At 46.9% G+C, this 15,274-nt stretch overlaps 1 protein-coding gene across 2 annotated transcripts; it reads right to left on the bottom strand.

The window, feature by feature from the left end:
* Window positions 1–11,954: 11,954 nt before the first annotated feature.
* MRPL9 (mitochondrial ribosomal protein L9) lies at window positions 11,955–15,274 on the bottom strand. Of its 2 annotated transcripts, XM_002715546.6 has the most exons (7): window positions 15,096–15,274; window positions 14,814–14,970; window positions 14,234–14,358; window positions 13,987–14,037; window positions 12,744–12,845; window positions 12,553–12,636; window positions 11,955–12,422 (listed from the first exon to the last, which is right to left on the bottom strand). In XM_002715546.6, the coding sequence occupies exons 1-7, from the start codon at window positions 15,246–15,248 to the stop codon at window positions 12,291–12,293; spliced, it is 804 nt and encodes a 267-aa protein (XP_002715592.1). In that variant the 5' UTR covers window positions 15,249–15,274; the 3' UTR covers window positions 11,955–12,290. The 2 variants fall into 2 exon arrangements, with proteins under 2 accessions (XP_002715592.1, XP_089156062.1); XM_089299936.1 differs by lacking the exons at window positions 14,814–14,970; window positions 15,096–15,274 and adding an exon at window positions 14,431–14,695 and having other exon boundaries at window positions 14,234–14,390.

Below are 15,274 nucleotides of genomic sequence, written 5' to 3'. Positions count from 1 at the left end.
GGCTTCAGAATGGCCCAGCTCTAGCCATTGTGGCCATTTGGGGAGTGAACCAGCAGATGGAAGAGACTCACTCTCTCTCTCTGCCTCTGCCTCTCTCTAACTCTGCCTTTCAAATAAATAAATAAATATTCAAAAAAAGAAAAAGAATGTTACATACAGGGGCCAGGGCTGTGGCGTGGCGGATTAAGCAGTCATTTGCAGCACTGGCACCCCATATGAGTGCTGGTTTGAGTCTCAGCTGCTCCACTTCCAATGCAGCTCTCTGCTGATGTGCCTGGGAAAGCAGCAGAGGATGGCCCACCCAATCCTTGGGCCCCTGCACCCATGTGGGAGACCAGGAAGAAGCTCCTGGCTCCTGGCTTCAGCCTGGCCCAGTCCTGGCCATTGTGGCCATTTGGGGAGCGAACTAGCAGATGAAAGATCTGTCTCTCCCTGTTAACTTTTTTTTTTTTTTTTTTTTTTTTTACAGGCAGAGTGGCAGAGTGGACAGTGAGAGAAAGAGACAGACAGAAAGGTCTTCCTTTACCATTGGTTCACCCTCCAATGGCCGCCATGGCTGGCGCGCTGCAGCTGGCGCACCGCGCTGATCCGAAGGCAGGAACCAGGTACTTATCCTGGTCTCCCGTGGGGTGCAGGGCCCAAGCACTTGAGCCATCCTCCACTGCACTCCCTGGCCACAGCAGAGAGCTGGCCTGAAAAAGGGGCAACCGGGACAGAATCCAGTGCTCCGACCGGGACTAGAACCTGGTGTGCCGGAGCCACAAGGCGGAGGATTAGCCTAGTGAGCCACGGCGCCGGCCTCTGTTAACTCTTTCAAATAAAAAAAATATTTTCTGGGGCCGGTGCTGTGGCGTAGTGGGCAAAGCTGCTGCCTGCAGTGCTAGCATCCCATATGGGCACCGGTTCGAGTCCCAGCTGCTCCACTTCCAATCCAGGTCTCTGCTGTGCCCTGGGAAAGCAATGGAGGGTGGTCCAAGTCCTTGGGCCCCTGCACCGGTGTGGGAGACCCAGAAGAAGCTTCTGGCTTCAGATTGGCACAGCTCTGGCCATTGTGGCCAGTTGAGGAGTGAACAGCGGATAGAAGACATCTGTCTCTCTGTCCTCTCTCTGTGTAATTCTTTCAAATGAATAAATCTTTAAAAAGATGTTGTGGGGAGCAACTCGGACTAGACTAAGTTACTGGAATTAAGACTTATTCTGTGCATCTGCTCTCCCACAATATGGCGCTGGGAGAGAAGAAAACAGCTTCTACACAGCTGCCTCCAGTTCAACCAATAAACTGTAGGACTTGCTCCTGATTGGAGGAGAGCAGCGTACTCGGCGTGTGGGCAGCCGAGTTAGGATTGGCAGAGGAGGACTATAAAGGAGGAGAGAGACGGCATGCACCAGGAACATCTAAGGGGAACATCTAAGGGGAACATCTAAGGGAACACCTGTGCAGCCCCCGAGAGAGCCGGCCTGTGGTGTGCCGCTCCCCTGCGGAAGTGGGGAATGTGGCAGGGGGAACCGCCCTTCCACGGAGGTGGAAGGGACAGTAGCCAACCCGGGAAGAACTAGCAGCAAACCCGGGGAGGGCCGAGCAGACGAAAGAACAGCGCAGGGTCCTGTGTCGTTCCTCCACGAAGACGGGGAGCGACAAAATGTGTTTTTTTTTTTTAAATGTTTATTCGAAAGGTACTGTACAGCATTAATGAATGTGGCTCTATAGGTTTTGAAATCTGGTAGGCTTGTGCCTCATACTTTATTCTTTTTCAAAAATGTTCTAGCGTTTCTAGTTCCTTTGCCTTTTCATATAGCTTTTAGAAAAATCTGGGGGGCTGGCACTGTGGCACAGCAGGTTAAAGCCCTGGCCTGCAGTGCCGCCACCCCACATGGGCACCACTTTGAGTCCCAGCTGCTCCACTTCCAATCCAGCTCCTTGCTAATGTGCCTGGAAAAGCAGCAGAGGATGGTCCAAATGCTTGGGCCCCTGCATCCACTTGGGAGACCCGGAAGAAGCTCCTAATCGGCTCAGCTCCAGCTGTTGTGGCCATTTGAGGAATGAACCAGCAGATGGAAGACCTCTCTCACTGTTTCTACCCCTCTCTCTTTTTTTTTTTTTTAATTTTTTGACAGGCAGAGTGGACATTGAGAGAGATCTACCCCTCTCTTAACTGCCTTTCAAAAAAAAGTATATATCTACCAAAACTTTTAAATAACTTTAAAAATATATTTCTAAAAGCACAGTGACAGAAAGGAAGAAAGAGAGAAGATAAATATCTTCTACCTGCTGGTTCACTCCCCAAATGACCAAATGACTCACAGCCAGGCTGGGGCAGCCCAATGCCCACACAGAAATTCCATTCAGGACACAGAAATTCCATTCAGGTCTCCCATGTGCATAGCAGGGACCCAAATACTTGGGTCATCTGTTGCTTCCCAAGTGCAGAAGCAAACAATAGGAGTGGAGTTGCGATTCTGGACTGTTTTTGCAACTATGAATGTTACTGCATTTAAACTTTTGGTGTCCACATGGTATACAGGTGTGTGTGTATGTTTTTCTAGGAGTTTTATGTAGATTCTTGAAATTTTCCACATAATGCAATCATGTGATTTGCAGATAGAGACAGTTCTATTTCTTTTCTTTTCATTGTTTTGAAAATAATTGTCTTAATTATTTGAAAGACAAGAGTTAGTGAGGTAAAGCCAGAGAGAGAGATGTCTTTTATTCCGCTGGTTCACTCCCCAAATGGCCACAATGGCCAAAGCTGAGCTGATCTGAAGCCAGGAGCTTCTTCCAGGTCTCCCACGTGGGTGCAGGGACCCAAGGACTTGGGCCATCTTCTACTGCTTTCTCAGGCCACAGCAGAGAGCTGGATCAGAAGAGGAACAGCCGGGACTCGCACTGGTTCGAGGACAGTTCTATTTCTTACTTTAATGTTAACTGTGGGCTTTTTGTAGATATTGTTAGGAAAATGGCATAGTCTTATCTGTGGTGTGATCTACACCCTGATTTACATCCTATGCCCTGGCTCCTGCAGCCATTGCTGAAAGCCAGGTTGCCACATGGCCCAACCACTGGTGCCAAGCTCCACCCCCAACCTAATGGGATTGGCAATTCCTGCTTCCCTGCCCACCCCCTGGAAAAGGTACATTAGACTCCCTCCCAGACACGCAGCCCTTTTTGCCTTCTTTGCCCCACCTCTCCAGTCTGCTGGGTTTCCCCCAATAAACCCTTTCCATTACTCCAGTGTTTGGTGTGTTTTGTGACAGCATAACAGATATTGTCACGATGAGTCAGTTTCTCTGTATTCCTACTTTTCTCAGAGTTGTTAAAATCAAGAACAGGTGCTGATTTTGTCAACTGATTCTTTTACATTAGTTGATGTCAACTTGTAATTTTTCTTTAGTTATCAATACAGCCGATGGCATTGATTTTTGAATATGGAACCAACCTTGCATCCGTGGAATAAACTGCATTTGGGCATGATGGATAATGCTTTTTAGACATTGCTGAAACTTTGTTAAGGATTTCTGTGTCTATGTTCATGAGATATTGACGTGTAAGTTTTCTGGCTACTGTTTTGTTCTTCAGAGTAATACTGGCTTCATAAAATGAATTGGGACATGTTCTTTCCTGTTCCACTTTCTGGAAGAGATTATGTAGAACTGGTGTTAATCTTTAAATATTTGATAGAATTTGCCAGTGAAACTGTTTGGGCCTGCAGATTTCTTTTGGGTGTGTGGGAAGTTTTAAATTACAGGTTCAATTTCCACAGTAGTTACAGAGCTATTCAAATGACATTTCATATTGGATTAGCTGTGTTTTTTTCTTCTTCAAGGATTCTGTCCACTTGTCTAAATTGTCACTTTATATGTATATGGTTCATAGTATTCCTTTTGATGTTTGCAAGGTCTCTAGTGATATGTTGTTGTGTATTATTTCTGATATTGGGAATTTTTTCCCTCTTTGTCAGTTTTCTAGAGGTTTGTCGATTTTATTGATTTTTTCAAAGAACCAGCTCTTTAATTCACTTTACATACTCTTTTTTTAAAAGATTCATTGATTCTTTTTATTATTTCCTTGCTTGCTTTGAGTTTAGTTTTGCTCTTTTTCTAGATACTTGAGGTCAGAAGTTAGATGACTGATTTCAAAATTCCTTTTTTCTTTTTTTAAAGATTTACTTATTGGCCGGCGCCGCAGCTCACTAGGCTAATCCTCCACCTTGCGGCACTGGCACACCGGGTTCTAGTCCTGGTCAGGGCGCTGGATTCTGTCCTGGTTGCCCCTCTTCCAGGCCAGCTCTCTGCTGTGGCCAGGGAGGGCAGTGGAGGATGGCCCAAGTGCTTGGGCCCTGCACCCCATGGGAGACCAGGAGAAGCACCTGGCTCCTGCCTTCGGATCAGCGCGGTGCGCCAGCCGTGGCGGCCATTGGAGGGTGAACCAATGGCAAAGGAAGACCTTTCTGTCTGTCTCTCTCTCTCACTGTCCACTCTGCCTGTCAAAAATATATATATATATATATATTTATTTATTTGAAAGGCAGAGTTAGAAACAGAGAGAAATCTTCCATCCACTGACTTACTACCCAAATGGCCACAACAGCTGGAGTTTGGCCAGTCCAAAGCCAGGAGCCAGGAACTTCTTGGTTTCTCAAGGGGTGCAGGGGTCCAAGCACTTGGGCTATCTTCTGCTTTAGCAGGGAGCTGTATTGGAAGTGGAACAGCTGGGACTCAAACCAGCACCCATATGGGATATTGGTGCTGCAGGTGGAGGCTTTACCCACTACGCCACAGCACCCGCCCTAAAGTTCCTTTTTTTCTAATGCCTATATTTAATGCTGTAATTTTCCCTCAGTAACTGCTTTAGTCATATGGCAGGAATTCTAATGTTGTACTTTCACTTTTATTCAGTTCAGTGTTTTAAAATTTTTCATTCAGACATCCTTTTTGATTCATGCATTATTTAGAAGTGTGTGCAAGTATTTGGAGACATTCCTATTTTTTCTATTATTAATTTCTGGTTTGAGTCTATGGCTGTTGAACACACTGTTATTTTCTTAAAGACATTTTAAGAGCCATGTGTTAGTTTTGTGGGGCTTTCATATAGCACAGACCAGGTGTCTTTTTTTTTTTTATGTTTATTTATTTATTTGAAAGTCAGTTATAGAGGCAGAGGTAGAGCGAGGTCTTCCATCTACTGGTTCACTCCCCAAAAGGCCACAAAGGTCGGAGCTGGGCTGATCAGAAGCCAGGAACCAGGAGCTTCTTCCAGGCCTCCCACATGGGTGCAGGGGATCAAGGACTTGGGCCATCTTCTACTGCTTTCCCAGGCCATAGTAAAGAACTGGATCAGAATGGAGCAGTGGGGACTCGAACAAGTGCCCATGTGGGATGTCAGCACTATAGGCAGTGGCTTTTTTTTTTTTTCCAAGATTTATTTATTTGAAAGGTAGTTATAGAGGCAGAGACAGAGAGAGATCTTCCATCTGCTGGCTCACTCCCCAGGTGGGCGCAATGGCCAGAGCTGGGCTGATCTGAAGCCAGGATCCAGGAGCTTCTTCCAGGTCCCCCATGTGAATGCAGGGGCCCAAGGACTTGGGCCATCTTCTACTGCTTTCCCAGACTATATCAGAGAGCTGGATTGGAAGTGGAGCAGCTGGGACTTGAACAGGTGCCCATATGAGATGCCAGCACTGCAGGCAGCGGCTTTACCTGCTATGCCACAGCACCAACCCTTACACTGTGTATTATTTAATATTTTTTTAATCTGTTGAGATTTTGTTATTTATTTTATAAGAGATGCTTAGTATTTTATTCTTTTATTTGAGAGGCAGAGACAGATTTTTTTAAAAAATAAAGATTTATTTATTTGAATAGCAAAGTTAAAGAGGAGGGAGGGCAGGAAAAAGATCAATCTTCCATCCACTGTTCACTCCCCAAAGGACAAAAGCCAGCCGTGGGCCATCTGCTGCTGCTTCCACAGATGCAGTAGCAGAGAGCTGGACAAGAACTAGTGCGACTGCAGGTGGTGGCAGGTTAACCCACTGTGCCACAACACAGCCCTATCTGTGCTCTAGCCATTCTTTCAGAGCAGGTCTACTGGTAACACATTCTCTTAGTTCTCTGCTGTCTGAGGAGGTTTGATTTCCCATTCATTCCTGAGGGATATTTTTTCTGGGTATAGAATCCGGAATTGACAGCACTTGAAACATACTACACCACTTTCTTCTGGCCTCTGGTCTCTAATGAGAAACCCACTATCATTTGAATTGTTTTTGCCTCCATATAGGCAAATTGTCACTTTCAATATTTTTAAATTTCAAAAGTTTAATATATAACAATATAATTTTCGTAGGGCTTTCCTTAGCTCCTTACATCACTGTAATTTATGTCTTTTGACAAACTTGGGGAGCTTCAGACATTATTCCTGTGTGCTTTTTCAGCCCTGCCTCCCCTCCCCTCCCCACCCCACCCCACCCCTGATTTTCTGGGATTCCAATAAGAATGTTAGACTTTTGTGAGTTTCACAAGTCCCTGAAATGTCCATTTTTTGGTCTGTTTTCCCCATATTGTTTAGACAGAGTAACTTCTGTTGTTTATCTTCCAAATCACTGACTCTGTCCTCTTCATTCTGCTATGGAGTCCACCCCTGGGGCTTTCAATGTGGTTACTGTAGTTTACGTGCTAAGGTGCTAACGTCAGTCTCTAGTTCTTTACATCTCCTTTCTTTGCAGAGGTTTTACATTTTATGCTTGTTTCAAGTGTGTTCATAATTGCTTGTTGAAGCATTCTTATCATGGCTGCTTTGAAATCTTTATCAGAAAATTTCCATATCTGTGTCATCCTGGGGTTGACATTTATTATCTATTTCTCATGCAGTCTGAGATCTTTCTAGGTGTTTTTTTTTTTTTTTTTTTTTTTTTTTTTTTTTTTTTAGATTTATTTTATTTGAAAGGCAGAGTAAGAGAGAGAGGGGGAGAGAAACAGAGACAGAAAAAGATCTTTCTGGTCCAGTTCCTTGGGCCCCTGCACCTGTGTGGGAGACCCAGACGAGGCTCCTGGATCCTGGCTTCGGATTGGCACAGCTCCGGCCATTGTGGCCAGTTGTGGAATGGACCAGCAGATGGAAGCCCTCTACTCCTCTTTGTGTAACTCTTTCAAATAAAGAAACAAATCTTTTTTTTTTTTTTTTTTTTTTAAGATATCATCCTCTGCTGGCTCACTCCCCAGTGCCTGCAACAGCTGAGGCTAGGTCAGGCTGAAGCCAGGAGCTAAGAATTCAATCCACATCTCTCACATGGGTGGCAGGAACCCAAGTACTCGAGCCACCACTTGCTGCCTCTCAGGATACATTAACAGGATCTGGAATTAGAACTGGAGCTGGGACTGGAACCTACTCTGATATGGAATGTGGATGACCCAAGTGGTTTTAAAAAAATGTGTATAAAAGGTATAGTTACAGAGACAGGGAAAGAGAGATCTTCCCCCAAATGGCCACAACAGTGAGGGCTGGGCCAGGCTAAGTCAGGAGGAACTTCATCCTGGTCTCCCACATGGGTGCAGGGGTCCAAGGACTTGGGTCATCCATCCTCCACTGCTTTCTCAGGTGCATTAATGGAGCTGGATCAGAAGTGGAGCAGCCAGGACTTGAACCAGTGCCCATATGAGACACTGGTGTTTCAGGTGGTGACATAACTGTTATGCCCCCAAGTTCTGTCTTAACCACTGCACCAAATTCCAGGTCCCTATTCTAATATTTAATTGGATGTCAGACATTAGGAATTTGATTTTATTCACTGTAGGATTTTGTTGCTTTTCTTTAATGAGCACTGGACTTGGTTCTAGCATGCTTGGTATAAGCTTGATCCCTCCAAGGCTTGCTCTCAAAAAACTGCAAGGTGAATCCAACCTAGCCTTTATTGTAGTGTCCACAAGTGAGTTCTTTAGTCTCTACCTGATGCCTTATATTGTAAGTTCTACTTATACGGTTGGCAGAACGCACAATCTTGTATGAGCTGAGAATTGATGGGCTTAGCACTTTTCCTATCTCTTTTACCCACAGCTTTGTGGAATTTCACCCCATGCACACGCACGTGCACGTCAGTATTCAGCCAGATATGAGGTCCCCCTACAGACCTACACTGTTCTGTCATTCACTCATCGTAAGTGCTCTGCCTTCTGCTTCCAGCCTGTCCACGCTCCGCCCGCTGTAGTCTCTGTCTGCTCACCCAGTGGAGAAGCGACAGCCGGCTCAGCGCTCCCCTCTCCGCACTGCTCCATAACAGGCCAGGCCAGGGCGGAAATGACCTCCGGGCAGTAAGCGGAGCCAGTCACAGGGCTTTTGCTTCCTTTTTCTCAAAGTTCTACACTACCTGCTCTTCATTATCTATAAACACTCCTTTCATAATTCTGTCTGGTTTATGGTTCATAGTGAGACCCAAATTTCTGTAGTTATGTTCTTCCTGGGTGGAAGTGAAGTGTTTCAGCTGGAAACAATTGTTTCAATACCCTTTGGGAGTAAGGACCCTGAAACACTGTACCATTTAAGGCAACAATTCCCCCAATCACATAAAGATGGACAGCACACAATGGAGAAAGGCTATTTAAACATTTCATTAACTGGCAGATACAGAGGCCTACTTGACATGGTTACTCCAGGATCTGAACAATCACCATGGGCCTGTTAGAACCACAGTGTAAGGGGGCCAGGTCTGGCCCTCAGTGGATCTGCGGGGTCCACAGACCGACCTCGTGCTTCTTTTACTGTTTCTCACTGGATAAGTGGAATGGACATATCTGAGGGTAGAACTAGCACACTGCTTTTTGGTTTGAGAGGCAGGAGCTACGTGTGGAAGGCTGACATGAAGCCCCTAAAACTGCCTCTATCATTCCAGGCCAATAACAACAACAACAACAATAACAAGAGTATTCCTTTTATAGACTTGAATGCAGGGATGTGGTCCCCATCACATGGCTATTTAATTCACCTTTGTCCCCTAGACAATCCTGGAGAATGACAGTGGATTAGTGTTATATCCATCAAAAAAAAAAAAACAAAAAAACAAACAAAAAAAAACAAACAAAAAAAACTGCACTACTGATTAACACGGGCTCAGAAACATGGTATGTATTGATCTGGGCAATGTATGCTTTCCCACCCCTTCAAAAAAGAAGGTAAGCTTTCACCATTGAGATGAGCAATAATATACATTTATGGCTGCCTGGGGGCCATGTAAACTCTCCCGCTGTCATGATGTAGTCTGAGGAGACCTAGACCATCTGGACATTCTGTAGGACATCATATTACTACACTGATGACATCATGGTCATGGGATGAGCAAGAAATGGCAGGTACACTAGAGGCCTCGGCAGGACAAATATTCTCCAAATGGTAGCACACAAATCCTACAGGTATTTAGAATCCTTCCGTATCAGGGAAGTTTTTAGAATGCCAGTGGTCTGGAGCCCTGCCAGGACAGACTGCAAACTAAAGAAATTCTGCATCTCCCATCTCTCACTGCTAGGGAGGGAGCACACTGCCTGATAAACCTTGGTGGGTGTACAGATAGCATATTCCACACTTGCAAATGTCTCTGACCCAACCACCTGGTGGCTTTTCCCAGAGCAGGAAAAGGGTCTGTGGCAGAAGTGACCCTGCTGTTGGGTCCACAAGACACCATATTAGAAGCATCAGTGGTGGGAGAGGACCACACGCCCCAATAGGAAGTCACAAACTACAGTTCTGGAGCAAGGCCAAGCCATCTGAAACAGTATTGCACACTTTTCAAAAGATACTCCAAGTGTGCTACTGAGTCCTGGTTGAGATATGGTGCTTTTCCATGGGTCATCAAGCGATCATGTAGCAAGAAACACCTATTTCAACCTGGGTTCTATCAGACCCAAGTGGTAACACTGAGTACCTTTCATCAGTCAAGATGGAAGTGGCTATATATATAGAATTGGACAGGTTATATACAGCATTGGACACAAACAGAGCTGGAAAGAAAAAGCAAGCCGCGTAAAGTGACCAGACCCTGTCCCCACCCTGTTGCACTTGTGTTTCTCTCTCCATTAACATCTACAGCCACGTGGATCAGGGGGCCTTCGAGACCAGACAGCAGCAGTAAACAGCTGAGGCTGCCTAATGTATGGGTTCTCTCACTAGGTGGAAACAGCTGAAAACAGACTGGCTGTTCTGTGGTACCAACTGAAGATGCCTTGAAAAACAACAGTGAAGGTCAGAGCTTCAGGCAATGCATCTGTCTTCCTGAGCAACAGTGAATGACTTGGTCAGGAATCTGGAAAAATCTCTAAGACTAAAGACAAAGTCTGGGGGAAAAGGTATGTAGGGTACCAGAGGATGAGTACAACGTGTGATGGTCTTTTTGCCTTACGTCAGCGAACATCTACCATAGGAAAGGTACCAAACAACGAAGCTAACTGAGGGGCTGCCGCTGTGGCATAGTGAGGAAAGCTGCTGCCTGCAGTGCTGCCATCCCATATAGGCGCTGGTTCGAGTCTCGGCTGCTCCTGGCTCTTCTTTGATGGGCACTAACACGTAAGGCAAAAAGGCCATCACATTTTATACTTATTCTCAGGTATCCCACGTGCCTTTTCCCCCAGACTTTTTTGTTTTTAGTCTTAGTTTTTTTCCAGGTTCCTGACCAAGTCACTCACTGCTGCCCATGCAGACAGATGTGCTGCCTTGAAGCTCTGACCATTAGGAAGATCCAGCTCTCTGCTGTGGCCTGGGAAAGCAGTGGAAGATGGCCCAAGTCCTTGGGCCCCTGCACCTGCATGGGAGACCTGGAAGAAGCTCCTGGTTTTGAATGGGCTCAGCTCCAGCTGCTGTGGCTATTTGGGGAGTGAACCAGCAGATGGAAGACCTCTCTCTCTGCCTTTCTGTAACTCTTTCAAATAAGTAAATAAATCCTAAAATAAATAAATAAATACATAAATAAAAAGTGGACCGACTGCCTCACCCAATAGCTAGCCTTTGCTGTTGGCACCTAACGCTGTAAAACGAGCACACGAGTGCAGCGGCCATGACAGAGCAAAGGGCACCACCCAGTCACCCGGTAGTGAGATGAATGAATACACTGTATCCGTGCTCACCCTGACTGGGAACTCATGGTTATTATGGGTATGGATTTGCCGTTCCTGCCTGTAGAGCCTCAGGCAGTGCCACCAATGGCTCACCCAATTTTGATCCACTGCAATGAAATCCTGCTTAACACTGTAAGGGCCAAAGAGATCCAGAGGCAATCCTGACCAAATTCAGCCTTTTTCCTCTTCTGTCACCTGATCATGACCCATGTGGCTGTAGATGTAAACTAGGAGAACACCAGAGCCAACAATGCTTACCTGCTCAGAGTAGCAGAATGAGGAGCCAACCTCTGAGCTCCTGGAAGGGCAGGAAAGGAGTCCACGGTTCCATCTCTACCTCTCTAAATTCCAGGACCTCACCCTGAGAGACCTGGCACAATTCACCTGCCAATGGATGTTCTTTTTTCTGCCAATGGACCCTAAACACACACAGAATTATGTCCTTCCCTCAGTTCCCAGACATCCACTCCAGAACGACCTAATGACTTCCCTTATCTTAACCTTGGTCTGGAAATCAAAGTATCTTTTCCAGAATTTCTGGAGTTGATTCAAGAAATGATGCAGTGTCTCCTTCTTAAGCTTTTCCATCCAGCTTCATTGTCCCATCAATTACCCTCAGCCTTTGCTTCGTTCTCTTCAGAGAGGATGAATCCCTGTACTTACTGAAGCTGATGACTGTATCAGCATCTAGTGAGAATAAGTTTAAGAGCAGTGATGTATTAGCTTAGTCACAGTAATTTGCTCATAGCAACTATGGGATGTAGTCTGCTAATGTCTTTTTCCTTTTTAACAGCAAACCTCAGTGGTTCAAGAGGATATCCCTGTAAATCCTGTCCCTCGTCTACTAAAGCCCAGTAATCAACAACTAAAAAGAACACAACTCTTTATTTCTGCCTGAGGTACAAATCCTCATTTGGATGACGATAACTGAGCCAAGTAGCAGTTACAACGGCTAACTCTTCCATTTGTTCCAGTAAGCTCCAAAGGAGGAAGAACAGGATCTGCGCTGCTCCATGCAGCGGACTAACACCCACCTCCAGCAACGGCAAGTACGGAGCACTCACTCTGTGCACGTGGTTGAGTCTGCTGTCTCGTATTTTCCCTTGAATTCCACATCTGGTCAGAGTGAGATCAGGGTGCTCGCCCATTTTTGTTGCACTGCTCCTCAGATTTGGCCTTGTTGCCTTGGAGGAAGAACAGGTTCACATCTGGTTGCTGGTGGGGGCCAGGCTCTTGGCAGCTTGCTGGGCTAACCAGTACTTGTATCTTTTGGTCTTGGGCTTCTCAAAGTTCACCACAGACATAGGCACTCTCACAGTGTCAAGCCCATTTACCTAAACACACACACCAATAGGAATTCTCAGAGATCAGTCAGGCAGTTAAAAGCCAATAGCACCCAAATCCAGTTTTTCAACCTCTTTTTTCTCCTGGTTAGAAAAAAGGAGAAAGTAATGAAATACTCACCGTCACCTCACACCAGTACTCGCCCCACCGTGTGATAGGTTCTTCGGGTAACTTTACTGCATGTGGGGCGACCACAACACCAAGCTATTCAAAACAAAAATGACAAAGAACTCTGTCTTCCAGGCTGCCACTCCAGCGCTCACTCCTGGTCTCTGCCACGCGCCAGGTGCGCAGTGCTGAGGGACACTCACGTTCTTCAGGAAGTGGCGGGCAACTATTTCCGAGTTCAGCTCCCATTTGACGTTGTTCTTCATCCCCACCTCCAGGTGACAGCTCCTCAGGAACTTCACTGTCTGAAAGGAGTTATAAATAGTGGCTGGGTGAGCACTGGAGTCCAAAGAGAGGAAACGCAGGAGCAAGAGTCACAAGACCTGAGTTCAGGCAACAGGCGTAGCTTCTGCTTCACAGATAAGACAGGCAGGAAAAGGAACCGAAGACAGAACAACTCGTATGGCCCCACGCCCAGGAAGAGGGTACTTCACAAAGGTCATGGGAAAATGGAATTAAAAGAGTTCATTTTGGTACAAGAGAATTTTCAAATCCATGCATACTTCTTTGTATTTTTTCATGAATTTTCTGAAGACTCCTCATATACATGGATTTCAGCATATTATCATATTGTAGGAAGACATTTTACCAATACTTTGTAGGGGGATTCCCCTATACATTCCTGTGCCTAAGCTAGGAGAAACAAGCCACATCAACGTCACAATATACCAACAGAGGCCACTAGCACCATCTCAGGATGGAATAGCTTCCACAGACTGCTTTATTTAACGCAATACTTTTTGCCCTTCAATCTCACCTATACCCCATTAATAGTTCTTCCCAGTTTCCACAGTAAAACAGAAATTCACTAGTTAGATTCAAGATGTTTTACAAATCTTGTCCCAATCTCCTTTCCAGCCAAAAGCATCCTAATATACTATACAAAATTCTCTGCTTTAGCGGGACTCCTCCATTTTCTACATTGAAGTATGCTTAAAATTTCTACTTATCCTTTTACTTCCCCAAGGACATGCCTTCTACTCTCCTGGCTTACCCAGAGCCTACTAATCTCAAAGGGTCCAATTCAATTCACCTGCAAACACAATCTCCCCAGTCACCCCCAAACCCATTATGGGTCCATGGCATTTATAATTTACTGCCTTGGGTTTACTGATTACCTTCTCATGGGCCTGTGGTCTCTCCAACTTATCTGTACATATTCCTAAAACAGAACCCTCATCCTATACTTTCCCATAGCTCCCCGATGCCCATACTGGGGTCTCTGCCCGTAAGTTGGGCACTTTACCCAACAGGCAAGGATCTATCAAGGGACTTCCACACCAGTTTTGTGGAGGCAGCTAGAACACCCCCCCACCCCCACCCCACTGCAATCAGAAGAGGCTGCTGTCTCTTGTAAGTGATCAAACTTGTGAGGTTTCTACTTACCGCCTCACCTGCCTTGGTCTGGATCTTCTCTAATTTTCCTTCCTGTCTTAGCTAGAAAAGCAAAAGATGAAAATAAGTAAAAAGGAAACAGACCCATGTTACATAATATCAAACTCTTACCACACTGCATTCCTGCTTCTAGCCCCCACCACTTCACTTTCAGATGAACTTTCAAAGGGAAGGAAGTTGCTAGAGAAAGCCTGCGAGTTTTATGCCTCCAGTTCTGCTGCCCTCCATGTGAGCTCACCAATTTCTCCCCTTCAAACAGTTTCTTGTTTTCAGGAGAGGCATACACAGCCAGTCCCTGAGGGAGGAGTCGGTTGCGGCCCACAGATTTCTTCACGGAGATCAGATCGCCCCGGACTCCAAGGTCTGCCAGTGAGGAGAGAGGCACAGGGTCAGAACTACCTAGGGATCCCTAAAGAAAAGATCAGAGACTCTCACCTCTTATTTCCCAAGAGTGCTTCTCCTTTGCGATGGCGATGTGAATTCATATTCATTAGCAACAACGTTTAAGTCCCTGCTAATTAGCTTCTTCAGGGCCTCAGGTAGACACTGAGTGTTCCCGGTGGTGGTGGGGGAGGCGCTGTCCCCTCACGCAAGCTCTGTTTGTGGAACAAACTCTCCGGCCTCTCTCCCCACACTGTGCACCGTTCTGCTGCAGTAGTGTTGTTAATTCTCCACGCCCGAGGCCAAAGTTACAATCACTGCCCTGCCCCACCCCCCCCGCCCCCGTATTGAGCCGTTTATTTCAACACACACGGCAGGAAAGAGCCGACGCCCACCAGGACGGCGTGGCGAGGAAGAACCTCGGCGCGGGGCCTTACCCTCCACAGACTGCGTGAGGATGAGCTCCAGGTCCTCCTTGGGCCGGTGCTTCGTGTCCTCCACCAGCTTGTAGACACGGTGCCGCCGGTGCAGGCGCGGCTTCCGGCCTTCGCCGGCCAGCGGCACCTTCCACCAGCGCTCCACGATGACCGTGCCCTGGCGGCCGGGGAGGCGAGGGTGAGCGCCGCGGCGCAGAACACGCCCGCCCCTGCCGCCCGCACACTCGGGTGCACAGAATGACCCCCCAGGACGGTCACGACCCCCGGAACCTGGACCCTCACCCGACTGTGAGAAAGGCTGAAGTCGCGCTTCGGGCCGCAAGGGGCCCTCTCAAGCGGCGGCCGGAGCAGCTCCTGCACGCCTCTCCCCAGCAGCCGCTCGCCGCCTGCCCGCAGCAGAGCCCTGCCGGGGCCCGCGACCGTGGCCGCCGCCATGCTCCCCGGCACCGCGGGCGACCTGC

Source organism: Oryctolagus cuniculus, chromosome 7 (assembly GCF_051225735.1).
Source record: "Oryctolagus cuniculus isolate XC-2025 breed Fujian yellow rabbit chromosome 7, ASM5122573v1, whole genome shotgun sequence".
Taxonomy (NCBI): domain Eukaryota; kingdom Metazoa; phylum Chordata; class Mammalia; order Lagomorpha; family Leporidae; genus Oryctolagus; species Oryctolagus cuniculus.
The sequence above is the reverse complement of the archived record's forward strand: the minus strand, read 5'-3'. Positions and strand labels throughout refer to the sequence as shown.